General features: G+C 34.4%; 4 protein-coding genes across 4 annotated transcripts; 3 read left to right on the top strand and 1 right to left on the bottom strand.

Annotated features, from left to right (window-relative positions):
• Positions 1–3,104: 3,104 nt before the first annotated feature.
• LOC108205425 (pre-mRNA-splicing factor 38) lies at positions 3,105–6,793 on the top strand. The gene is made up of 6 exons (XM_064086095.1): positions 3,105–3,465; positions 4,348–4,469; positions 4,596–4,686; positions 4,874–5,003; positions 5,138–5,202; positions 6,082–6,793. The coding sequence occupies exons 1-6, from the start codon at positions 3,176–3,178 to the stop codon at positions 6,548–6,550; spliced, it is 1,167 nt and encodes a 388-aa protein (XP_063942165.1). The 5' UTR covers positions 3,105–3,175; the 3' UTR covers positions 6,551–6,793.
• A 588-nt stretch (positions 6,794–7,381) lies between these two features.
• LOC108220307 (GTP-binding protein At2g22870) lies at positions 7,382–11,508 on the bottom strand. The gene is made up of 4 exons (XM_017394077.2): positions 10,898–11,508; positions 9,015–9,084; positions 8,381–8,543; positions 7,382–7,984 (listed from the first exon to the last, which is right to left on the bottom strand). Exons 1-4 carry the CDS (start codon positions 11,382–11,384, stop codon positions 7,766–7,768), a joined length of 939 nt encoding a protein of 312 aa, XP_017249566.1. The 5' UTR covers positions 11,385–11,508; the 3' UTR covers positions 7,382–7,765.
• Positions 11,509–12,363: 855 nt separating this feature from the next.
• On the top strand, positions 12,364–15,415 carry LOC108220224 (LEAF RUST 10 DISEASE-RESISTANCE LOCUS RECEPTOR-LIKE PROTEIN KINASE-like 2.4). The gene is made up of 3 exons (XM_017393969.2): positions 12,364–13,349; positions 13,867–13,905; positions 14,019–15,415. The coding sequence occupies exons 1-3, from the start codon at positions 12,608–12,610 to the stop codon at positions 15,173–15,175; spliced, it is 1,938 nt and encodes a 645-aa protein (XP_017249458.1). The 5' UTR covers positions 12,364–12,607; the 3' UTR covers positions 15,176–15,415.
• A 670-nt stretch (positions 15,416–16,085) lies between these two features.
• LOC108204566 (beta-adaptin-like protein A) lies at positions 16,086–24,641 on the top strand. Its single transcript, XM_017374069.2, has 11 exons — positions 16,086–16,314; positions 17,205–17,721; positions 19,307–19,431; positions 19,782–19,980; positions 21,112–21,340; positions 21,468–21,634; positions 21,730–21,939; positions 22,487–22,597; positions 22,686–22,862; positions 22,936–23,391; positions 24,187–24,641. Exons 1-11 carry the CDS (start codon positions 16,262–16,264, stop codon positions 24,475–24,477), a joined length of 2,535 nt encoding a protein of 844 aa, XP_017229558.1. The 5' UTR covers positions 16,086–16,261; the 3' UTR covers positions 24,478–24,641.
• The last annotated feature ends 1,589 nt before the right edge of the window (positions 24,642–26,230 follow it).

Below are 26,230 nucleotides of genomic sequence, written 5' to 3'. Positions count from 1 at the left end.
TTATCCATAATAACCTAGTTATTGGTCACCTACCTAAGTGTATCTAAGTGTGCCACAAACACTAAAATCCTCTACGAATTTAATAATTTTTTAATCTCCATGATTGTTTTCAAGATGCGCATAGCAAAGAATTGTTCTGCAAAGCAAAATCACAAAATATTTTCATTCTTACAAATTATTGGTCTATTTATATCTGTACGCGTCTTTATAGTTTACAAAAACTTAGAGGCCGTCTGAGGACCAGTGCAGATCTACAGAGGTATAGAAAAGCCAAATAACATGACATTATGTTGTCCAGAATCTCTCAAAGTACAGAGCAGGATGTACATGCGGTATCAAAATGCATCGAGTAATACACAACGCATAATTAGATGATGATAATAATCTCATGTTGGCAAGAGTTTGGTCCAGTGAATGGAGAAATAACATTTTGAATTTTGTACATCCGGTAACCATAGATTTATGGCAATAAAGCAACTAAAATGGGCAAAAAATCAGAGATGTTGGAAACTACTCCCTGTATCCTCAATTAGGTGACCTAGTTGATTTTGAGCACATAACTTGACCGTCTAATTCCGAAATCTATTTTTTTAGTAAACGAAAATTTCATACTTATATAATGTAGCTATGCGGTTAATAAAGTTCTGTCATTTGTGCTTCTTTCTTATAATTCTATTTCCAGATCGAACACACATAAAGATTCTTAAGCAAGCACATTTTAACAATGACATTACATTACTTTCACCGAAGAAGATGTAAGATTGGATTCACCATCCATGCAGACATGCAGTGATGCTTTGGTTGTTACCCGATTAAATGTTTAGAGAATTATTTACGGAAAATTTGTATTTGATAATTTAATCCCAAAAAAATAATAGAAAAATTATCAAAAAATATTTATTATCGCATGTAACATTATACCTTCTTCTACACATATAACACTGTCATCGATTTTTACCGCGACAAAAATTATAGGTATCAAAGATATATAAACCGAGTTATTTATTCTCAAAAGGGCAATAATATAGTTTTTCCCCAATAATTTAATAAGTGATATTCTAGTGCAAATTTTTAAAAATTATGATATTTTTATCTTTTATAGATCGGGCGTGTATATATAATTAGGTATATATGAGATCCGTTGCAAAATATATATGTTCATTTTTGTTATTTAAGAGTAGTTCAAATTGATTCAGTTATGATTAAAATTTTACATATTTTATGAAATTTAAAAATTATATCATTAAAAGGCGTATATAATCAACTTTAAAAAATGTCAGTTACACTAACTAATATTGGAGTTATAAATGTCCCCTAGTATGAACAAATTTTGTTGTAAAAGATGATATCTTGCGATAATCATTGTCGTCTAATTTTTGACACAAGCCTTATGGATCAACCAAACTATAATGTGAGTTTTTGTTAGAAAAATTATCTCAACTTATAACAAAATATCCGAACAAAAAATAATAACATCTAGAATAATAGATACGACCAACAATTTTGATAATAAGACACTCACTCAACAAGAATCAATAAAAAAAGATTTGATCTTCATTTTATTAAAAAAAGGGAGAGATGGTGGAAGAGAGGAAGGGTTTAATTAGTAAAAGGAATGAAAATTAAAGAATGTAAAAGTGATGGTTAGAAAATAGTTTTGAAAGCCGAATCTCAAAATTTTTATTTGGGTGCATCTATTTCAAAAAAAAAAACAAATTAAACTCGTGTGAAGCACAAATGAATATGTAGTTTGAATTTTATTATTTATAACTTTACTTTTTATATTATTTAATTAATAATTTAATATTATTGAATATTTCATTAAAATTTGAAAATTATATTAATTGATGGATTTTATTTATTATTGAAAATAACTTATCCGTAAATGTTTGGGGAATTATCTTGTATATTGTTTTTTCAATCTTATTTTCAAAAATACTACATTCTCCGATCTTATTTTCAAATCTATAATATATTTTCAAAAATACTACCTTTTTGAAAATATTTTTCAAAAATACGGTGGTTGCATATGCAACCATATATGCAACTACAAATCCTGATATCAAGTTGCAGTCTTCAAATGTCATTTTCGACCTCATATTTGGAGTCCATATATATATATATATATATGGACTCCAAATATGAGGTCGAAAATGACATTTGAAAACTGGAACTCGAAATCAGGAATTCAGTTGCATATATAGTTGCATATGGTTGTATTCAGTTGATTCTATTGCAATTTAATGGCCCCGCCAGGGGCACACCATACATCTGTTGCAACTTACAGTTTTCAGTTGCATTTAGTTGCATATGAGGTTGCATTTAGTTGCATATGAGGTTGCATTCAATTGATTCTATTGCAATCTAATGGCCCCGCCAGGGGCACCCATACTTCAGTTGCATTCAGTTGATTCTATTGCAATCTAATGGCCCCGCCAGGGGCACCCATACTTCAATTGGAACTTACAGTTTTCAGTTGCATTTAGTTGCATATGAGGTTGCACGGCATATGAGGTTGCGTGCAACCTCATATGCAACGGAAAACTGTAAGTTGCAACTGATGTATGGGTGCCCGTGGCGGGGCCATTAGATTACAATAGAATCAACTGAATACAACCTCATATGCAACCATATATCCAACTGAATTACTGATTTCAAGTTCCAGTTTTCAAATGTCATTTTCGACCTCATCGTTGGAATCGATATATAACTGATGTATGGGTGCCCGTGGCGGGGCCATTAGATTACAATAGAATCAACTGAATACAACCTCATATGCAACCATATATGCAACTACAAATCCTGATTTCAAGTTCCAGTTTTCAAATGTCATTTTCGACCTCATCGTTGGAATATATTCCAACGATGAGGTCGAAAATGACATTTGAAAACTGGAACTTGAAATCAGGATTTGTAGTTGCATATATGGTTGCATATGCAACCACAGTATTTGAAAATATTTTAAAGAAAGTAGTATTTTTAAAAATAAGATTGGATAAGGTAGTATTTTTGGAAATAAGATTGAAAACGTGGTTATGAATAAAAAAAGCACTAAATGTTTTGCGTTTTCCGATTAATTTTAAATCATAAAAAGCGTATTTTTTGTTCTCCGCCCTTAACTAAAGCAACTGGACTGCTGAGCAATTCTAGGGTTTGAAACATCCCAATCTCAACCATGGCGAACCGTACGGACCCGGCGGCGAAGAACATTAAGGGCACGAATCCCCAGAATCTGATTGAGAAGATCCTCAGAAACAAGATTTACCAGAACACCTACTGGAAGGAGCAGTGTTTTGGTCTCACGGCGGAGACGCTGGTGGACAAGGCGATGGAGCTCGATCATCTCGGCGGTACTCACGGCGGGAATCGCAGGCCGACGCCGTTTATGTGTTTGGTTACGAAGATGCTGCAGATTCAGCCGGAGAAGGATATTGTTGTGGAGTTTATTAAGAATGAAGATTACAAGTTAGTGTTTCTGTGTAATTTATCTGTTTGTCTTTTTTTGTTTAATTTGTTGATTAGTTGAGTTTAGTTGTGGGGGATTGTTGGTGAATTGAAGTATATGTGTGTTATTGAGTGTCATTACGAGAGGGAGTGAGAGAGAGAAGAATTTTGTTATGTGTTTGAGAGAGAATTGGGAATTGAAGTACATGAGAGAGGGAAAGAGATTTTGTTATTGGGAATTGAAGTATACGAGAGAGATAGAAACACAGAGAGAGAGATTTTGGTATGTGTTTGAGAGAGAATTGAGAATTGAAGTATATGAGAGAGAGAGAGAGAGAGATTTTGTCACGTGTTTAAGGGAGAATTGGGAATTGAAGTATATATGAGAGAGAGAGAGAGAGAGAGAGAGAGAGATTTTGTTATGTGTTCAAGTGAGAATTGGGAATTGAAGTATATGAGAGAGACAGAGAGAGAGAGGTTTTCTTAACTTAAGTTGAGTTTCTTAGGGAGGGAGGGAGAGAATGTGAGTGAATTGAAGCGTTTGTAATTGAAGTAAATTCAAGTATAAGTGTTAGTTTGCGAATTTTTAATGACTTTATCAACTCAGGACTCTATCTGCACACACTCTGTTACTGTACAATTTATAGATCTTTATCTATGCTTGTAAGTTTAATCTAATATCACACGCACATACACACACAGATCCACGCTTGTTTGTGTTTATGTATGTACTGTATGGTAATCTTTTAATTGATGAATTGTAATGAGTTTATTAAGAGGGAATATTATGTGTATAAGCCACTAAGTCAGTACTCTATTCACCCACACACTTAGTATGTATGCTACTATAATATTTGAGTATTGAGGTTCATATGTCTTACTGTTGTTAAATATTGTATGCAGATATGTAAGAGTTCTTGGAGCTTTTTATTTGAGGCTTACTGGGACAGATATTGATGTTTATCGTTACTTGGAGCCATTATACAATGATTATCGGAAACTGAGGCGTCAATTAGCTGATGGAAGTAAGCTATATACTATTTTTTTGGATGATTTTTTTTTCTTTTTGCAAATTGCTCAAGTAGTGGATATGCACAACTCATACAATTTTAGTACTGTAGTGCGCTAAGAAAGTTATGTGATTTTGTCAGCTTTTGCTTTGACACATATGGATGAGGTTATTGATGAACTTCTGACAAAAGATTATTCTTGTGATATTGCTCTGCCGCGCATGAAGAAAAGGTAAATTTGCTTACAATATTATATCTGCGTCTTTTTGTCTATAGAGATGTGAGATGTATTAGATTATTTAGTTATGGCATATGTTTCTTTGCATCATACTACTATTGCTTTTCCAGATTTCCGTCTTGGATCATGTTTAGTTTAATTGTTTATTTTTTTAACTCTGTGATCTCCATTCAATTTCCAGATGGACTATTGAATCTATTGGGGCACTAGAACCCAGAAAAAGTGCACTTGAGGATGATTTTGAGGAGGAAGAGGAAAAAGATGAGGATGATCATGTCATGGCTGATATAGAAGATGCGGATAATGACAAGGTAAATAACAATATTCGTTAATGAAGTTATGTTTTCTAATAAGAAGCATTGTTTTGGCCTCGACTTTCTAGATGGATAAAGTTGTTTGTTGTGCTCTGATTTTATGTTTGCTGATATCTGTTTTACATGGACAGGCTCATCACCGTGGACGCAGCCCAGCAAGGGAAAGAGATAGAGGACGAGACAGTCACAGATACAGGTATGCGTTTCTCTAGGTTGCAACGGTTTCTTTGAAAAAAATTTGTATATTTTCTAGATGTATAGTATTTTAGTCTGAAAGGCGTGGAAGCTGTTGTTAAATATGTCACCAACACACTAACACACACATTGAAACACATGCACCTAGAAAAAAATCTGTGTAACTGTTGCACCTATTAAAGCAACAGAGGCATATCACAGCTTCCTACAGTGAGGTATGATCCTGCCAGGTTTCTCTATACTGACAGTGTATAGCGAGAAGTATGATGGATCACACAGTCTTGCATTCGTACATATTTATAGATGTGAATTTAAACTTTAAGCTGTTGAAATCTTCACCCATAGTTTGAGTATGTGTTTTATGATCTGGGCTTCATATTGGTTCGAAGTTTAGTCAAGTTTAAGCATTGTGGCCTGGAAATAGAATGTAATTTATGTTAGTTGGAGTTGAATATATTGTCTTCCTATGTTCCAATAGTTTTGTCTGGATATGTGGCTAGGGGGTTTTAGGTTTGCATCTGAATGCTAATGTCAAAACTTGTATGTGCAGTTTAGTATACTACTATACTTGCAGAGAATATTGAATTACTGAATGTCATTTCTTTACTGTCTTGCAAAGTCAACAGAGTATCATCCTGCATTGGCCCTTTTTTAATGAATGGGATTGTTTCTTTGTTAGGCATATGAATACTTGCATGATGATAATCTTTTCACATTAAAGGTGCTTTGCAATTGTTTTGCAAGTCATCCAAGATTATAATGCAAAGTGCTTTTTTCAGGAATAGATATGTGTAGACACTGTTTGTATCGTTGTAGACACTTAATTGTTTCTTTTTCTGAAGCTTAGTCCAATTTTTCCTTTTTTACCTCCGTTTTTCAGGGACCGAGATTATGACCGAGAATATGATCGTGATTATGACAGAGACCGTGGAAGAGGGCGCGACAGAGATAGGGATAGGGAAAGAGATAGGGACCGTTATAGGCTGAGAGATGAAAAGGACTATGGCCGAGACAGGGATAGAGATAGGGACAGGGAAGGTAGAGAGCGAGATAGACGAGACAGGGACCGTGTTAGGCGGAGGAGTCATTCAAGAAGCAGAAGTAGAAGTAGGGATCGCAAAGATCGTGATGGGGAAGAACGACGCAAGAGACATCGTGGAAGTGCCAGCCCAAGAAAGCATGGTGATGGGGTTGAAGATGGCACTCGTGATGACGTGAAAAAGAAGGAAAAGAAAGAGAAAAAGGAGAAAAAGGAGAAGAAGGATGATGGCACAGACCACCCAGATCCAGAAATTGCAGAAGCAAACAGGCTCAGGGCATCCCTTGGATTGAAACCACTGAGAATGTGAGAAATGGATGCGTTGAACGAGCTTAATGCAATCTGATTATAGAAGGTTTAACAAATGTACTACTCTGAACATTAATTTTGACAAGGCTTGTGTGCCGTTGTTTAGTTATTAAACAGGTTTTTGCAGTGTCCTCTGTTTCCCCATAAATTGGGATCATCTGAGTCAATATTCTGTTGTATGATACTATTGAGTCAATGTTGGTTTGTTACTGTATATTAAGCAGGGGCATATTTGAAGTCTAAACATCTGGCTCTCAGATACGTTATTTTACAAATCGTTTGCTAACCGAGTTCTGTTGCTATGCACAATATTTTTTTAATGTAAAATAGCAACTGCCTAGATTCAAGTTCAACACTTCAACTCGAACCCTCGATATTTCGATGTGTATAAATTGAAATCTAAACTAGAAGTAGATGAATGATTTTTTCAAATAATAAACAGAATTTTCAAAATAATAAACAAAATATAAATTAATGGCCCTAACGCCCGGTGTTGTAAAAAGCGGAAATCAAACTTAATCGATAAAGACACGGAATAAGAATTAACCAGAAATTAAGTGTACTGATTGGAGATTAATCGGATGTTTTTTAACTAATCAGAAAATTAATTATTTCAGCGAGTTACGGAACAAGATTAATCAGGGACTAATAAAAATTATTATAGTGTGCCAGAGTGATGTTTTGTCTACAAATTAGCTTCATCTCACCCAGTAGTAGGTGGGTTTGTCCAAGTTACTTGACAATTGACATCTTGCATGAATGTTCATGTCCAAACCTTGTTTTTCCCACAAATGAGACAACTAAACACATCTAGAAGATCAGACTAAACAGCTTTAGCAACAATTAAACATTTAATAACTGCATCATACAGTGAGCAAAAGGGTAGGCTAAATTCATACAATAATGTTCTTTCATGTTTTCTACTACTGTTTTCACTTTTCAACTAGTTGACATGAACATGACCAGGTATGCACTGTGTTTGCACTGAGGCAAACACACTATCAGATCTCAACAGAAAAGTGTTTCGCTACTTCCTCGGCTAGGATTGCTAGACAATGATACCCATCACATCAATTCAGATAGAGCAGATGTTCGGAGCTGGAACTTTAATAGTGTAGAAACACGAAATCGTTTTGCATCCATCTTGTTGATAAAGGAGCTAGACAAGATGAGTTCCAGTAATAAACACATACTTACTAGAACCTTCTGAACCTTTTTAATGTTTGAGCCAGTAGTTACGCAACTGAGCCATGTGCAGTAGTATCTCATCACGGCCTTGATTGGTTACACTGCTAGTCATGATCCATGGTGGTGCTGCTTGAAAGAACTCTTGTATTAACTCTTGAAAGTCTTGTACATTTTCTTCAGGCGGTTTTCCTCCGTTCTTTTTCTTTTTTCGCTTGTCACATTTTGTGAAGACTAGTGTCATGGGAATCTGAAAAATAGAAGCCAGCATATGCAAAGTTAGCCTTTAGCAGCTTTCGAAACTGTGGGTAATATGGAAGTTCCAGGATAAATTATCAAGTCAGTTTCAGGGATCCAACTTCCATTTTTGGGAGTACTGATAGATCAAATGGTTCACTACTCTCCAGCTTCAAGGAGTCATCAGTGGTGATTTCAAAATTATCTTTCTTTGTTCAAAAAAATAATTAATCTAATCTAACACATAAGATAAAAAGGGACATCATAGCAATACCAAATTGGTCTTAATGTTACATGGTTTAACAAAAATATAGAATATTTAGAGAGTACAAAAAAAGATAGAAAAGATTCAGAATGCATGAGATGATTTATTTCTCTTCTAAATTCAGAAGTACACGCAAGTGGGTACCTGGTTTTGACCCAGCCAACTTGCATATTCAAGATCAATTTTCTTGGCTGGAATGCTAGCATCAATGAGAAGAAACACCGAGACTAGAGTCGATCGATTCAGAAAATAATCTTTAGTGAACTTGGCCCAATCTGTCCTAAGTTCTTTTGGTGCAGATGCATACCTGTTTAATGTTTATAAGATACGAGTCAGTGGGTTAACTAAGGAAAGAAAAAAAAAGGCGAAATAGCAATTTTGCCTTGGACAGCTCATTTAAGTGCAAAACCCAATTCATCACTTTCGCATGCTTTAGAGGCTAAGGCTCAACCAAATTAAAATAGATTCAACTAACCAAACAATATAACATCACATGTATATATGACTTCATAAATAGTTTCATATTTACATCTATTTGAAATTTTTAATATTATATCATACAGATATACAACTTTAGAACCTCATTCTACAGGCCAATCAAAAATAGGGCTGTGTCTAAGAAAGTCATGAAGAGAACAAATGCTATAAGAAAAGCGATTTAAGCGCTTATGATGTTCTAGTACTACACAAAGTTTGATGTCTACTCCAACACTTTTACACATCCCAGGTAGATATATTTGGACATTATTATGTTATGCTAGAACCAACGAATACATACCCAAATCCAGGCAAATCCACCAGGTACCAACTATCATTGATACGGAAATGGTTGATGCATTGTGTCTTCCCTGCAAGTAGGAAAAACAATAATATACATATCAGAGTCCCATTACGAAAAAGTTCTGTCACTAATTCTTCACACAGTAGATTCTATCAGAGTCGACGAATGCACCTAACTTTTACTACATGCACCTCACGAAATTTATCCAATTCCAGATGTCTGAATCCTTTTGATATTCAGGGTCTTTCCCTAATTACTTGGGTCTCATTTGATAAATGCAATCATATTACCATATATTTGAATAAACCGAATCAAGAACATATTTTAAAGCCATTGTTTTTTTCTAATCCATACAACTCTATATTCTCTCCTTATTCATGTGACCGTGCTAATGGCTTCCAATAATTAACTCATAACTCAGATCTGCATAGTTCATAACAATTCCAAGTTGCATAATGTATTTATGTCATTTAGCTCGTCTTAATAATTAACTTAGTGAGGTCAAACCTCTTTCTAAATCATTCAAATTGTTTTTACTAAACTAAGACATATATAAAAATATTGAAATTATATACTATTATATATAATATAGTACTAATTATCAACAACAAAATCCTTGTATTGTAGAAAAATTCGCAAATACCCTTATCTCACAAGAATGCTGTAAGTTTGCGGAGTTTCATCAAGTAAAATACACCCTCAATTTTTCACAAATTATAAGTATAATCAAATTTTATGAGGATTGAAACCCATGACCATGACGTCCCTGACTCCCTGTGGGGATACTACCAATCATAGAGAACATAAGGGCTATACTGATTAGGAGTGATAATGAAGACATTTATGGAGATATAATGCTCGTGACTGAATTTAAGTCGGACACTCGAACTATAGATAATATTTGGGAGAAGCATATAGCTTCTAACAAATATTCCAATGCTTTAAAGGATGTTTCATACCTAACAAGTACTTTATTACATCCCAAAAGCAGTCACCCATGCTAATCATTCCCACAGGATCCTCGAGAGGCAAGCATAATAATCTACAGAAATAGCGTCAAATGAGTTCTACTCTAGTAGTCTTCACTCTCCTTATCTAAAGATTTAGAAGCACACGACATTCTGTCGACCACATATGACACGTCACATGTATTGACATGACAATGTTATCCTTTTTGCAACTATTTCAAGTAAGAATAATGTCCAATGCAGGTATCCAAGAGGCAAAAAGAAGGCGCCTGCCGGGACACTGATATATTAAACAGCTCAACTTCGTTTTAATATACTAATATATATCTCGTCCTCTTCCACTCCATTTTTATCATCCTTTAAAAAACCTTTAATGTTTAGTCAAGGGGCTTGCTTAAATCATATATATAAACACTCCCTCACACAAAATCTGACTTTTTCAGATCGAAGAGTGAATCAAAACCCATCCTTTTGGCGCAATATTCAACCTTGGTGTCCAAATTAATTTTTGTGAATAAAATTGAGAGTACCGTGTTCAAACTGAGACCCAACTCCCCCGAACAAACAAGTCAGTGCCAAGGCTTAGGGGGCTTAATAATCACGCATTTCTGTTTTTTAAAATCTACATAGTTCACGGTCTACTTAATCATTATCAAGTACCATCTTTATATCAAGAAACTACCAAGAACACTGAAACAATAAGCACTTACATCTACATATTCTGATAGACACCATATTTCTATATTTCAAGACAACATAGTTCAAGCCTTCAAGGTCTTCTTAATCATATAAAAGTATCATCTATTTTATTAGTATATAACAAGCATAAAGATTCAATCCTTGACATAATAACATCAAAACCCACAAAGAACCCGAAACAAAAAAACAATTATATAAATGCAATTGGATTACCAGGCTTCTTGGAAGTTAAAGCCAGCTTCTTTCGCCTCACCAAAGAATTCAACAAAGAAGATTTCCCCACATTAGACCTCCCCACAAGAGCAAACTCGGGAGCCCCATCAGCAGGACAACTCTCAGTATCCACACTACTCTTCACAAACTCAGCCTGACTAATCTGAGCATCTCTAGCATACTTGCTCACCACAATATTAGACCCCTTCAAGATTCTTGGCACATCTGTGGCTGAAACCTCAGTGTCGGGAGGAACAAACAGCTTTTCAAGTGAAATTTGCAGATGGGGTTCTTCAGAATCACTTGTTTCTTGGTGGGTCAGTGATGGAATGGTGGGAGTTGAGGAAAAATGGGAGATTTTTGGAGGGGAAACAAGGGTTGAAGAGACTGAAAAGGTGGGTTTTGTGAGGAAGAAGAGCTGGGTGTGGAAGAATGGAGAGTGGGAGATGGGGATTGATAATCTTGGCAGATAATGAGTTATGAACATCTCTCTTTTTCTCGTAAATTGTGTGTGTGTGTGTGTGTTTTTCTGAAGAAGAAGGAGCCTGTACAGTGAAGTGAAGCACTGTGAAGGGTTTGGATATTTTGACCTGTGAGAACACGAAATGGATTGATTACTTAATTTTAATTGTTTTGGCTATTTGATTTGATGGTTCGTGGAGAATCGACGTTAAAACAGAACAAATCACTAAATTAAATTTTATCACGAACAAAAATCTCACTAAATGAGGGAATATTTAATTAATTTCTAAGTGATATTGATTTCAAAAAAAAATTAAAAAAATTCTAAGTGATATTTAAACATTTAAAAGATTATGAAATATATCATTATTATGTATATTATTATAAAATAAAATTTAATTATAAACTTTTGCTAGTTTCCCAATAATAGTAAATAGAAAATGTAAATAATAATACATTTAATATATTTCAAACAATGACATATTGACGTGAAGGGTAATTAAACTTTTGAATTTTTTATGTCCCAGTTGCTTCTACACTTATATTATACTGCATGTATATTATACTGCATGTGTTAGAATAAAATAATCTTGACTTAAAAATAATATTTATGAATGTACGGTCAAAATTATTAAGAATAAGCGGGAAAAGAAACCAAGCAGACTAATATTATATCATAGAATAGGAAATTTATAGATAAATGTATCTCTCACGTACATAAATAGGGAATACAAGATAATATATTCAAATTTATGTTAGTTATATAATTTTATATTTAATATAAATATAATGTTAAATATGTTATATTTCTAACTAAACTAAATCTAATAGTCGGTAAACATAATTTTTATTTGATAAAAAAAAATTAAATCATTAAATATTTATAAAAAGAATAAAAAAAAATTAGTGCCGTGTATCCCAGTCTAAAACTATAACTTAAATAATTGGTCTTAATATATTTAAGCGGTCAGAATCGGAGTTGCTGCGAACTGTGGTGGAAAGTTTCTGGTCAACGCTTATAACCAGAAGCATGTACATAGTACATCTATTACAAGGACCTGAGTTAAATATATTGAGTTTAGATGCCAATGGTGATCTATGCATTCTATTATCTGTTTCTTGATCATCAGTAAGGGAAAGTTTAGCATGCTCAATAATTCCATAGTACTGGTCTGTACTCTATAAAATTGTTACACAAATTTTTGTAGAACCTTAACATCCCGTAAAAGAAGCGAGAGAGATACCAACATGAGGTCTGCACTACTATGTTGCATGTTGGTCATCTGTTTCCATTTTTTACCATTTGAAACGTTTTGCCAAGAAGATAAGCAATTTGAAGAATGCAAGAAGGCCAGCTACTGTGGAAACCAGACGATACGTTTTCCGTTTTATACAGAAGATATTCCAGAATTTTGCGGCTTTCCAGGATTCAACCTCACTTGCTTAAACAATCAAGTTTTGTTGCTCAACATATCTGAAGCCCAGTACAGAATTAGTCAAATATTCTACAGCAACTATTCTTTTCGGGTGTCCAATGTTTTGAGCTCTAGAAGCGGTTTCTGCAGCCTTAACAAAATCCGCGACTTATCATTGCCTACTGATCATCGGTTCGAGCTATATGGCACTACAAATCTAACTTTGTTATCGAACTGTACTTCAGAATTTGCTAGGATATTTTCCGGGTCAAAGGTTGGTTGTGATGCAGGGGAAAATGATACCGATTGGGTTATAGCAATGAAAGGCAAGGATTCAGGCTTAAAATACGCAACTAAAGAATGTAAAACTGTAACAGTAGCTCCAGTACTAGATTATACTGAGGATAGTACTAATTTTCTGAAGTTGATTAGAGATGGATTTGATTTGAAGTGGGTGGCCGCAGATTGCAGTGATTGTGAGGATAGCGGTGGGTATTGTGGATTCGAAGGCAGGTCTGTCAATAAATTCAAGTGTTTCTGCAAAGATCGACCCCATTCGCGGAGCTGCAAGCCCAGTAAGCAACCTCTTGTTCTTGATTCTTTTTCTCCAGTTTTTAATTTTACCACAGTTTGATTTGCTTGTGACTATTTTCATGGTATTCAAACATCAAATTTAGGTCTACATCAAGTTTCTGTTCTCAATAATGTCTACTAAATTACCAGAGTGACTATAAAAGTATCTGCTAGCTAGCAATTCGAAGATCATGTTATCAGAACTTATCTGTATGGATGTTAAGAATTAAATAAAAATGTTAGACTGAGACAGCTGAGTTTTGTTGATCGAAAGTCAGACATAAATGGTTGTAACTTGTAAGATAGTGATAAAAATTTATATTTATATCTCTATTGCAATTAAATATTAAGTTTGAACTGGCTGCCTTTGAGACTTTTCAGTTAGTTGATAAGTTTATTAACCTACAAGTCAGTCAATTTATTATAATGTGAGTTCAATGGTTACTTTATCTGAACCTAAGGCGTACGTATCGCTTGCTGCAAACCATAATCTCTTGTCTGGATGCTGATTTACTGCAGCATTGGCGGGAAATAACACAAGACTGAAGATTGGCATAGGTACTATGGTTCTTTCAACATTCTTATAAGTGAATTATGCTTGGTATGCCTCCGCTACCATATATGTACATAGCACAATTTGTAACTCCGTGTTTTAAACTTGCTCTCTGCAGCAACTGGTGTAGCAGGAGGTAGTATACTTCTTATATTAGCCCTTGTCATCAACCATCGCCGCCTGAAAGCTACACATAATTTATCTTTGTCCCCTCACAATGCATCTTCTTATCCTAGAGACGTTGAAGCGTTCATAAGGCTGTATGGATCCTCAATCCCCCAAAGATTCAGGTACTCTACACTTAAAAAAGTCACAAATTCGTTTAAAGATGAATTAGGGAAAGGCGGATATGGGAATGTATATAGAGGCCGTTTAGCAGATGGACGTGTTGTGGCAGTGAAAGTCTTGAAAGAAGCAAAAGGAAATGGAGAGGAATTTATAAATGAAGTTGCAAGCATTGGTAGGACTTCTCATGTTAACGTTGTAACTCTCCTCGGATTTTGTTATGAGCGCAAAAGACGAGCCCTTATATATGAGTTCATGCCTAATGGATCTCTAGAAAAATTTATTTATGACACCACTCCATCGTCAGAAGGACAACAACATCTTGGATGGGAGAAACTATACAGCATAGCAATTGGGATTGCACGAGGACTAGAGTACTTGCACCGCGGTTGCAACACCCGCATTTTGCATTTTGACATAAAGCCACACAACATCCTTCTTGATGAAAATTTCCGCCCTAAAATATCTGATTTTGGGCTTGCCAAGTTGTACACCACTGATGAAAGTATAGTCTCGTCTCTATTGCAAGCTAGAGGAACCATTGGTTATATTGCTCCCGAAGTTACTAGTAGAAATTTCGGGCCAGTGTCCCATAAATCCGATGTCTACAGCTATGGAATGATGATTCTGGAAATGGTTGGGGGAAGAAAGAATGTTAATGCCAGTGCAGATCACACTAGTGAGATATATTATCCATGTTGGCTATACAAGCGAATCCAAAATGATGATGTGCTAAATTTGGCAAATGAAATTTCCGCGGAAGAAAATGAAATTGCAAGGAAAATGGTGATCGTTGGACTATGGTGCATACAAATATATCCATCACAAAGGCCATCGATAAGCAAGGTGATTGAAATGCTGGAGGGGCGGACAGCCTTGGAGATCCCACCACGTCCGTATCTGTGTTCAGTTCCGACTTCTCCATCAAATTCTCAGAGAGATCTGGTGTTTTGCTCTTCTTCTGGAACGGAAGCCGCTTCATCTGCATGATGGTTGAGATTGAAATGTGGAAGATGTTTTAGATCATAATCAGGAAGACTATCAGAAGTCGGAACCATGTAGTCCATTTGCCACTAAAACGACGATTATTGTATAATTCCTCCCTTCCAAAATAGATGAGTCAGTTGATTTAAACATGTACATGAATATATGTTTGCAATTACTGAAGAACTATGATCACTATTGCCACAATGTGAAGCTCATTTTACTTGTAAAGCACCAAGACAACTAAACATTATAAAAACCTTCTTATAAGTCACTTATAAGCAGCTCTAAGGAGTAAAGAACCAGGCCAGACATGTATAATGCAACTGAAAACTCCCACATTCTGCAATTATGTAAACGAAAACACTGAGTAAACCTTCAACACCAACATATAGCGGGTGCTGAACAAGGCAAGATCACACAGCAAGATTGTCTTGAACATTTAATAATTGTTTGGAAAAAGAGATTAATATATTTTTTTATTTTAAAAGTAAAATTTAGATAGCAATAAAAGATAATCGTAACAATTTATAAAATATCTGAGAGTACTTCTTTTGTTTTATGAGAAATAAAAATAAATGAATTTTAATATTTAATTTATATTATTATTTAATTATAAACATATTATTTATTTAGATGATTATATGTTAACAGTGTATTAGATTTGCAAATCTTACAATTTAATCACAGAAACATAAAAATATAAAAATTAATAACATTGTTATTATATTATTATTGTTATTATTATTATTATTACTTCTGCTCTTTAATTTTAAAAAAAAATTTAATATTTTTTCTAAACAATAATATATTTATTTAGGCAAAAAATTTAAATTTTAAAATACATACAAAGTTAAAATCATTATTTTAAAAAGAAAAGAGTATTAATTATTAGCAACGTATTTAAATTATTTCGGAGTAAAGACCTGCACTTCTGATAAAAACGAGGTAGATGTTGTTATTTATTTTCTTTACCCATTATTCAATACAATCAAGATCAAGATCTCCGTTCAATTTTGTTCACTCCCCACTAAAATCAACCCAAACCCCTCATAAATTCTTCAAGTTTATGAGTTTGTGAAGCCCAAGATCATGCCTCCTCAACCTGCAGCTCAGAGATCTGCCTCCCCTTCTCAGCCTTCTGGGTATATACTTACACACACACATATAATTTGTATCTCATTCTCTCTTTACTTATTGCTTTATATGTAGTTCTAGCTTGAGTTTTAGTTGTTTAGTTGCATAGAGTTTCAAACTTTATTACAATTTAGCGGAGATTTGAGTTTTTCTTTGATGGGTTTTGTGAATTATAAGTTTTTATGTATAATTTGTATATTTTTCTGTATTTATTGCTTTATATGTATTTCTAGCTTGTGATTTAGTTGTTTAGTTGCATAAAGTTACAAAGTATATGACGATTAAGTGCAGATTTGAGTGTTTTGTTTGATGGGTTTTGTAAGTTATAGTGAATTGCATTTGATTACACTTTGAAACTGTAAAAGTAAGTAAAATTGAGTATAATGTAGATGGTGTAGGTGGTATAAAGCTAGGTTCTGACAATTGATAGGCTGGTCTAGGTTGTTCGTTTAGTTTTTGGCAATTGATTGGATTATTGGAATTTGGATGATCGGGACTCTGATGTAATTTAAGTTTATATATATAATTATGTAGAAATTAATTTCTTAGAAGCAAGTGATAAGTCAATGATCAAACATAAGTTTATAGCATAAACATGTACATGTTCGATTAAAGTTTAATTCAGTTGTGTAATTTTTTTTCAACTGCGAACTGTCAGTATTACCCTGTTCTCGTTTCATTCTTATAACACTTACATTAAACGATTTTTCGCAATTTGGAGAGTTTAGTCTGTGCCTACAACCCAGGCGCCAGCATTGGTAAAAGTGATAAACTTTAAGATTGCATAAGAAACCTCTTTTGTTGTTATTTTTAAGAATGTTATCACAACAGCACACAGAAATTAGTTATTCTAGGTTCATGATTGTAAGCTGATGATGTTTGTTTTTTCTCTTTATAGGAAAGGGGAAGTTTCAGACTTGAAGGCGCAGCTAAGGCAGTTGGCTGGGAGCAGAGCGCCGGGGACTGATGACTCGAAGAGGGATCTCTTCAAGAAGGTGATATCTTACATGACAGTCGGGATTGATGTCTCTTCGGTATTTAGTGAAATGGTGATGTGCTCAGCAACATCAGATATCGTTTTAAAGAAAATGTGTTATTTGTATGTTGGGAATTATGCAAAGTACAATCCGGATCTTGCGCTTTTGACAATTAATTTTCTTCAAAGGGATTGTAAGGATGAAGATCCAATGATTCGTGGACTGGCGTTAAGGAGTTTGTGTACACTTCGTGTCCCAAATTTAGTAGAGTATTTGGTGGGGCCGCTAGGATCTGGATTAAAAGATGGGAGTAGTTATGTGAGGATGGTTGCATCTATAGGTGTTTTGAAGTTGTATCATATATCTGCTTCAACGTGTGTGGATGCCGATTTTCCTGCATTGCTTAAACATTTAATGCTTAATGACCCAGATGCTCAGGTTAGACTTTATGTTTTATATATCTAATTATTTTTTTCATTATTTTTCTAAACACTCATAAATTTCATAGCTGATTTAAATAAGCATGTGCCATGGTTGAGGTTCTATTGCCCATTTTTACCTTATGTTGCCCATCTTTGCCCATCTTTGAACTCTCATACCTAAAATTGCCTCACCATGGCAGCTCTACCTTGGTAATCTTTGTTGTAGAAGCCCAAAATTTTATTTTCTTTGAGGTGAAATGATTTTACATGCCCGGATAGAGAAGACATAAAGATGATTTTCCTACCAATCTTTGGTTTTGAAGCTTATTTTTGTTTTAAACCAAATTTCACTTTGCATTCCTTGGTTTGATGGTATACACTGTGCACTTTATTGTTTGAGTATATAAACTTTTTATCCCATTACTTTCAGTTTGAGTATATATACTTTTTATCCCATTACTTTCAATGTCACTACTTTTTCCACCCCATCAACGGATTTCTTTCTATTTTGACTGTTATTCTAAGTCAAGCTCAAGCAGGGTTATTTCAGTCGTTGGCTAATAAATGATTTGAAATATATAAATGGCTAAATTAATATGTACATTAAAATGGTTAACGTGAAATTGAAGTTCTCAATTGCCTCTCATTCTAGCTTTAATCTTCCCATTTTTATATTTTAAAGCTCTTATTTGCTCTTCAACTCATCATGTTTTTTGACCAGGGCATTCCTATACTTTTACATCTCTTTTTTAAGTAACGTGTTGGAGTTTAAAGTATATAAATGTGTCTCCAATTAAGGCTCAAACTATGCAATTTGATTCCAATTCAGCGAACTGAACTCGGTGAGTCAACCGATGAGTCTTTTAACATACACAGAGAGTGAAATATAACCTGATAAACTTGCAAGAATTGTAAACTATTTGATGAATATACAAACCATTAATATATAGGGAGATTAGATTGGCCGGGGCATTAATTAATTAGTAATGGGGTTGATGTAGATTAGACAAGAGATTATTAATGGTGAAAATCAGGGTAGGATGAGGTTGTGAAGTTGTGATAATGGTGTGTGCTTGAATTGTGCAAGAAGCGGAGAAAAACTCTGTATGTATAATATGATGCTGGGTTTAAATATAATATATTACTAAAATTCTGTTTGAGTTTTTAAACTCTGTATGTAATTCAAACTGTAAATTGCGAGAAGTGCAATAACGTTAAACCAGAAAGATTCAAAGTGCAAACCAGTCTTGTTTTAATAGCAATAAAACAATGCACTTTAAAATTGTCTCAACTTGGGTGGAAGGGCTCATGCTTATACTATATACTCTTCTGTGTGTAAGTATCATACTAATGTTAAAACACCACAAAGTTGAGTCTATCAAATCTTAATCAAGTCAATTACTTGCATCAACTAAGGAACTACGTGAACTGCCTAAAATGTTTTATTTTCTGTGAACATCCAATGTAAATTATATTTCTTTAATTTCATTTGTTGACATACTTTTGCTGACTTGCTATACTGGTTTACTATTTCAAATTGTCATATTGTCGATATATTTTTGGGACAATGTCTAATGATGATGCTTGTCAATATGTTTTAGGTAGTTGCCAACTGTTTATCATCACTACAAGAGATTTGGAGCTTGGAGGCAAATACTTCTGAAGAAGCATCACGGGAAAGAGAAGCATTGCTTAGCAAGCCAATTATATATTACCTTTTAAATAAGTAAGCTTTCCTCTATGTTATCATTACATTTTGAGTACTTTAATATTTTAATTCTGGCTACCATGCTCATCTGCTTTTGCACACCTCTGTACTCTCTTTCTCGAGTGTTGACTCTCAGAGAGCATTAAAATGTGATTTTTTTATTCTGGTTTCCATGCTCATCTTCTTTAATTTAAATGTCAGATTTAAATGATGCAACCTTTTTACTCTCTCTTTCTCAAGTGTCGACTCTCAACGCACATAACAATATGAAAGAATACAATTGAAAACATCTTATGTTGTAATCATTCAAAAGGAGCTTTATTTTAACATCTGTCTCTAATATCGATGTATTTTATGATAATATGCAGGATCAAAGAGTTTAGTGAATGGTCACAATGTATTGTTCTTGAATTGGTGTCTAAGTATGTACCTCCAGATAGCAGTGAAATTTTTGACATCATGAATCTACTTGAAGATAGACTTCAACATGCAAATGGAGCTGTTGTGTTAGCAACTATTAAGTTATTTCTACAGTTGACTTTGTCTATGACTGATGTACATCAGCAGGTACATATTATTATCTTTCTGGCTTAGTTGTTTTTGTAGATGTGAAAAAACTTCTTGTTTGACAAAATTGAAGGTTTGGAAATTAAGAAAGCATGACAATAGCAAAGGAATTTCTTATAAGTATATTCTTGTAATTTCTCTTGAACTTCCTGTAAGAGTCTCATGTAGAAGAGTCGTGATGGGGTCTTATTATATGATGGAGCCATGGAATCACCAGCAATTTTTCTCACTTGTTTAGACAGTCTTTTTAAGATATTTAGGTATATAAATTTATTAATAAGGAAATTAAAACGCCCATGGATTCTTCACTAATCCGCTGCGCCACGCTCTTGATTCGTGGGGATTCTTGACTGATCGGGAATTCTTCTTAATAATTAATTGTGTAATTAATTGAATACTTCATCACTTAACTACTTTATAATGCAATAATTGTGTTATCAAATAACTATAATTAAAATTGTTAAGGATAATGAACTTATTTATTTGATTGTTTGGTTTAAATATAAATGTGACTTAAATACATGCATAATATATATTTTTAATGTATTAATATTAATATTAGCTGAATCCCCCCCCCCCCCCCCCCCACCCCAATCCGAATCCCTGTATTTTTAGATTTGCCAGATTCCCGTATCCTGTACATCGCACTCCCACACCCGCACTCATGCTTCTGTGCGCAGAGGACTCTCTAACAGTTGAAATGACATTCAAACAGAGGCAGTAGCTACGCAAAAAACATTTACTTGACATGATCAATCTACTACCCTATAACATTAAAGATACCTGCAGCATAAGAATTTGTTTCGTTATTGTTGTTATGATGTTGGTGGTTTTCTTGTTATCTACTTAAGACGAATTTGGTAATGTAGGAGCAAGAAGCAGCAGTAAATTGTACATTTTAATAGTGCAAACATAATACAAATTCCTTTATAGAAGACTTGAAATCAGATAAAAATGAATAATTTGAAGGTATACAACAATTGAGATCTGAGTGGTCACATGTTGGCGTAGATTTGGTCTGCAGATGGTAAAATATGATTTAGCTCCTCTCACAACTCCAGTCCTATTACTATGTGCAGTGTTGTTAATTCTCTCTTCTTGAACAACTGATATGGAAGTTACTTATACCAGGTCTACGAGCGTATCAAAGCTCCCTTGCTCACTCAGGTCAGCTCAGGAAGTCCGGAGCAGTCCTTTGCAGTGTTAAGCCACTTGCATCTACTGGTCATGCGTGCACCTATGCTATTTTCTACAGATTACAAACACTTCTATTGCCAGTATAATGAACCATTTTATGTAAAGAAATTGAAGCTTGAGATGTTGACTGCCGTGGCGAATGAGAGCAATACTTATGAAATAGGTAATAATGGCTGTCAAAGCTTTTCCTGTCACTTTTGTGAATCAAGATAGCTCCAACTTCTGGTTTGAAAATTCTATGTCTCTGGCTTAAACACAACTGATTTAGGTTATTGCTGAATTCATTTCAGTGACCGAACTATGCGAATATGCTGCAAATGTTGATATTCCTATGGCTAGGGAGTCAATTCGGGCAGTTGGGAAAATAGCCCTCCAACAGTATGATGTTAATGCAATTGTTGACCGGCTACTTCAGTTTCTAGAGATGGAAAAGGACCATGTGACTGCTGAAACTCTGGTAACTTCAATTAGTTCTTTGGATCTTAAAACTCATCCTATCTACTTAAGCATTGCTATGAATGAATCTAATTGATCTTAAATCTCTTCTAACAGGTTCTTGTAAAAGATCTTCTAAGAAAATATCCACAATGGAGTCATGATTGCATTGCAGTGGTTGGAAACATTAGCAGTAAAAATATTCAGGAACCAAAAGCCAAGGCAGCTCTTATATGGATGTTGGGGGAGTATGCTCAGGACATGCAAGATGCTCCATATGTTTTGGAAAGTCTAATTGAAAACTGGGAGGATGAGTACTCTGCAGAGGTAACCATGCAATTCATGTTTCTCATCTTAAAATTATGATTTATACCTTTTAAGAGTTGCAAGTGCATCTCCTGTGACACACACACACAACCAAATCTAGAGAAGAAGAACAGTTAAGGTCTTTGCTTTCATCTTATAAGTTATGAATTTGTTCTAATTGCCATTCTGTTGATGCAGTTTACCTTTAACGTGTAATTGTCTTGCCTCTAAATTAGTCTGTACCTTTATTTGTTGCACATGCATCCTTTATTTTGTTGCTCAAGTAGATGGTGGCCAATAGTTTTTATCTTTATCTTAGGTCATTCTTAAATTATATCATTATTATTATTATCAGTATCTAAATGGTGAAGGAACTGCGACTTTAAATTTTCTGTAATAATAATTGTTTGTTCACAAATACATCTTTTATACTCCAAAACAATGAAATAAACAAGTCTACAAGTTTACTTTCCTGATACCATGAACATTGGACTTATTTAATAGATATAAATTGTTGTCCATTTGGTTCATCAATACTGGTGTACTAATTTGGATTATTGCAACACAGGTGCGTTTGCATCTGCTTACATCAGTAATGAAATGTTTCTTCAGAAGACCTCCAGAAACTCAGCAGGCCCTTGGAGCTGCATTGGCAGCTGGTATTGCGGACTTCCATCAGGTATGAATTTTTCTGTAAGCTTAAATAGCTTCATGCATTCTATGAGGTGTTTGAGACTAGTCAATGAGCTGATCACATTTGGTTGCAGGATGTTCATGATAGAGCACTATTCTATTATCGTCTTCTGCAATATGATGTATCTGTAGCCGAAGGAGTTGTCAATCCTCAAAAGCAAGCCGTTTCAGTCTTTGCTGACATTCATAGTAGTGAGATAAAGGACCGCATATTTGATGAATTCAATAGTCTATCAGTTGTATACCAGAAGGTATGTAGATTCTTTCATCTGTATATCTTCTTTCATTTGTATTGTAACTTTGCTGACACTCTATATTTTTCAGCCGACCTACATGTTTACTGATAAGGAATACCGAGGACCATTTGCATTTTCAGAAGAACTTGGGAATTTGTCTATTGGAGTTGAAGCTCCAGAAACTATAGTTTCATCACAGATTGTTGACGCCAATGATAAGGATCTGCTCTTAAGTACTTCAGAAAAGGAAGACAACAAGGGTCTCAGTAACAACGGTTCTGCATACAATGCTCCTGCTTATGATGGTTCCCTATCCTTGACTGCTCCACAGGTTCAGTCAGATCTTCTGTCCTTGGATGCCCCGCTGCCATCACATCCTCCACACAGTAGCTTGGCCATTGATGATCTTCTTGGTCTAGGAATGTCAGTTGCATCTACTCCACCAACTCCTCCTCCCCCTGTGTTGAAGCTCAATGCTAAAGCCGTGCTTGATCCGAACACTTTTCAGCAGAAATGGCGCCAACTTCCGGTATCTGTATCACAGGTTTCTTGTCAAACTACTTCTATATTTTCAATAGTGTGTTTGCGATTATTACGTACCATGCCAAACTTCCCTATCCCTATGGGCATCCCAAGATTCCCTTCTATTGTTTCTCTTCTAGCTTCTTGCAGTCTTGTGAATCACTAAAATTTCCTTTTCCTTTAATTTTGGGAAAAGAATACACTGTAATTTCGTAGGTTACTATTGAGAAGTTATGAGGATTGTAGTTTTTCTTATCAAGTTGCCAAGTCATCATTCTAACAAAGTAAAGAAAAACAATCAAACCTAAAACACAACCCCACAATACAATAGTGAAAGTAGTCTATCCCAGTCCTCCAAACTGAGATTAAGATAGACAACCCTGCAAAAGCTTAGATTATGAAAACAAGGTCGGAAGCCAACTCACTTTTTTTTCCTCGTGTCAATCTGATATAATTGTAGTGCCTAAGTTCCAGTTAATCTAATGACTTAACGGCTGCATCCTAAACAAAGTATAGACAAGCTTCTGGTATTTCTGTAAGTGGACCAAAAGTCCGGAGAATTTCATTGTCCCTTTTCTTTTCTCTAGTTATTTTGTCTTATATTTCAAACACGACATTATGTTCTCCACACCTGTGTTGTTTTGATTCCATATTTGTAGTAAAACATTATTTTTTTAGTGTTTTGACCTTCGTCTCCCCTTCTCCTTCCCACCCGTTTTGCTTAGGGGAGGGAGTTGTGGGGGGTAGGTTCAAACAAATAAGAAATTCTCTTTGTCACATCATTCATAAAACCTAAACAAGACTTGTTTTTTTCCAGGATGCCTCCATAAGTCCCCAAGGAGTGGCGGCATTGACAAATCCACAATCACTTCTGCGTCACATGCAGGGCCATTTCATTCAGTGCATAGCTTCAGGTGGTCAATCTCCAAGCTTCAAATTCTTTTTCTTCGCTCAAAAATCAGAGGATTCAACAATATTCTTGGTAGAATGTATAATCAACTCATCTACATCTAAAGCGCATTTGAAAATAAAAGCGGATGATGAGAGCTCATCCCAAGCCTTCTCCACATTGTTTCAATCCGCTTTGTCCAACTATGGCATGCACTAGACATCTAATGTGAACTATCGCAGGGAAATTTATAGTGATCATCTGCCATGCCATTTCGATAAATTGAAATTACAGGAGTTTTGAGTGCTTCTCGGTGTTGAATGCTTATGTTGTATTTTCTTGTAACATTTTTAAGCAAATAAAGTTACAAATTTGCAGTTTTATTTCCTCTGATACTAAAATGTTGAAACTATATGTTTTAGTATGGGGGACTGGCTTATTTTGGTCAAACTTGAAGAGGCTATGTGTGTATAAGGTCTGGTTAAATTAGAACTCTTGTAAAAAGACTGTTAAAAACTGAACTTTTAATTAAATATTAAACATTACTTAAATCAACAATCTAACTTGTAGCCAAATGAAGATGTGTCTGTGACTTTCTGGAAAAGTACTTTCCGGATTTCACTGTATTTTTTTGATACTTTCCGCATTAACATGTGTGTTTGCTTGGGTTTTTGAAAATAAAAATATTTTCGAAGAGTGCAAAATTTGTTTTGAAAAGTGATGAATTTCAAGAAAATGACTTCTCCTCTTGAAGGGAAAATATTTTTGAAAATCAACTGTTTATAATTTTTTTTCTTGAAAGAAAGTATAATGGAAATATTTTTCGAGAAATTTTTTTGATAAATTTATTTCGAAAAAGAGATTCTTTTCCCTGAGAAGATTTTCACTAAATTGGTTTTGTGATAAAATTTTGTCTTAGAAACCTTTTTTTCAGAAAAAGTTCTTCACAAAGGTCGCAGAGAATTTCTCGTACACTTATGGAGATATTTTACAAGTTATTTTCCCGAAACAAACAGACATCAATTTACGTAAAATGATACACAAACTTTCTATACATATCAACATGTATCTATTTCAATATTTTGGAGGCTTAATATTCAATATTTTGCTTAATGTTAAATAAGATGATTGACATGGTTAAGAGCATATCTTACAACTATAGACTTTATAGTTAATGTTCGACGCGATCCCTCTTCAAAATGAATTTATTTCAATACTTTGGAGGCTTCATATACAATATTTTTGATTGAAATTCTTGGACTGTATTTTGCTCGATATTAAATAAGATGATTGACATGATTAAGTGCATATCTTACGACTATGAACTTTATAGTTAATGTCTGACGTCTAATACAACAGGATTATCCATCATTAATCAAAATTCTCTTTATAATTGGGCCATTTGATCTGTCATGTATTTTTTGTTATTTATTAAGAATTCTCTCGAATTCTTTAGAATTCTCTCGAAACTCGTTTATAATTTGATTATAATGGGCTTCTCATTTAAATTAGGTCTAAAGACTTGTAAGCATATGGGCTTCGGCCTTTTTACAGTCTATAAGTGGCATTTTTTTGACCGCTTTTTCAACCAGAATATTTCATTATATTATATGTGCGATGTAAGCTCATTTGTCACATCTCACACATAACAAAGTTATTTTGTGTATTCTTTATAGTCTATTCTTTTCAAAAGCTCTTTTTAAGGTTCCGCCCTTCAAAAATTTCTGGTATGCAACAACACTTATGTTTTTTTGGTTAAACCATCTCATTCTTAAAAATCTGAGAATTAATCTTGATATTCTCGATCTATGCTTTGTGACTTCTTCTTCAAGTTTTTATTTGAGTTTTCTGGATTTTTGGAGAAATTTGCAGATCTGGATCATCCAGTCAGTTGCAAGTCTCGCAAACTTATTCGAATCGCGCTAAACGAGGTAATAGAATCAAAAAAAAAATATTTACGATAATGTTTGTT

The sequence above is a fragment of the Daucus carota genome, chromosome 1, assembly GCF_001625215.2.
Source record: "Daucus carota subsp. sativus chromosome 1, DH1 v3.0, whole genome shotgun sequence".
Classification (NCBI taxonomy): Eukaryota; Viridiplantae; Streptophyta; class Magnoliopsida; order Apiales; family Apiaceae; genus Daucus; species Daucus carota.
Note: the sequence above shows the minus strand (reverse complement) of the source record. Positions and strands in the feature narration are given on the sequence as shown.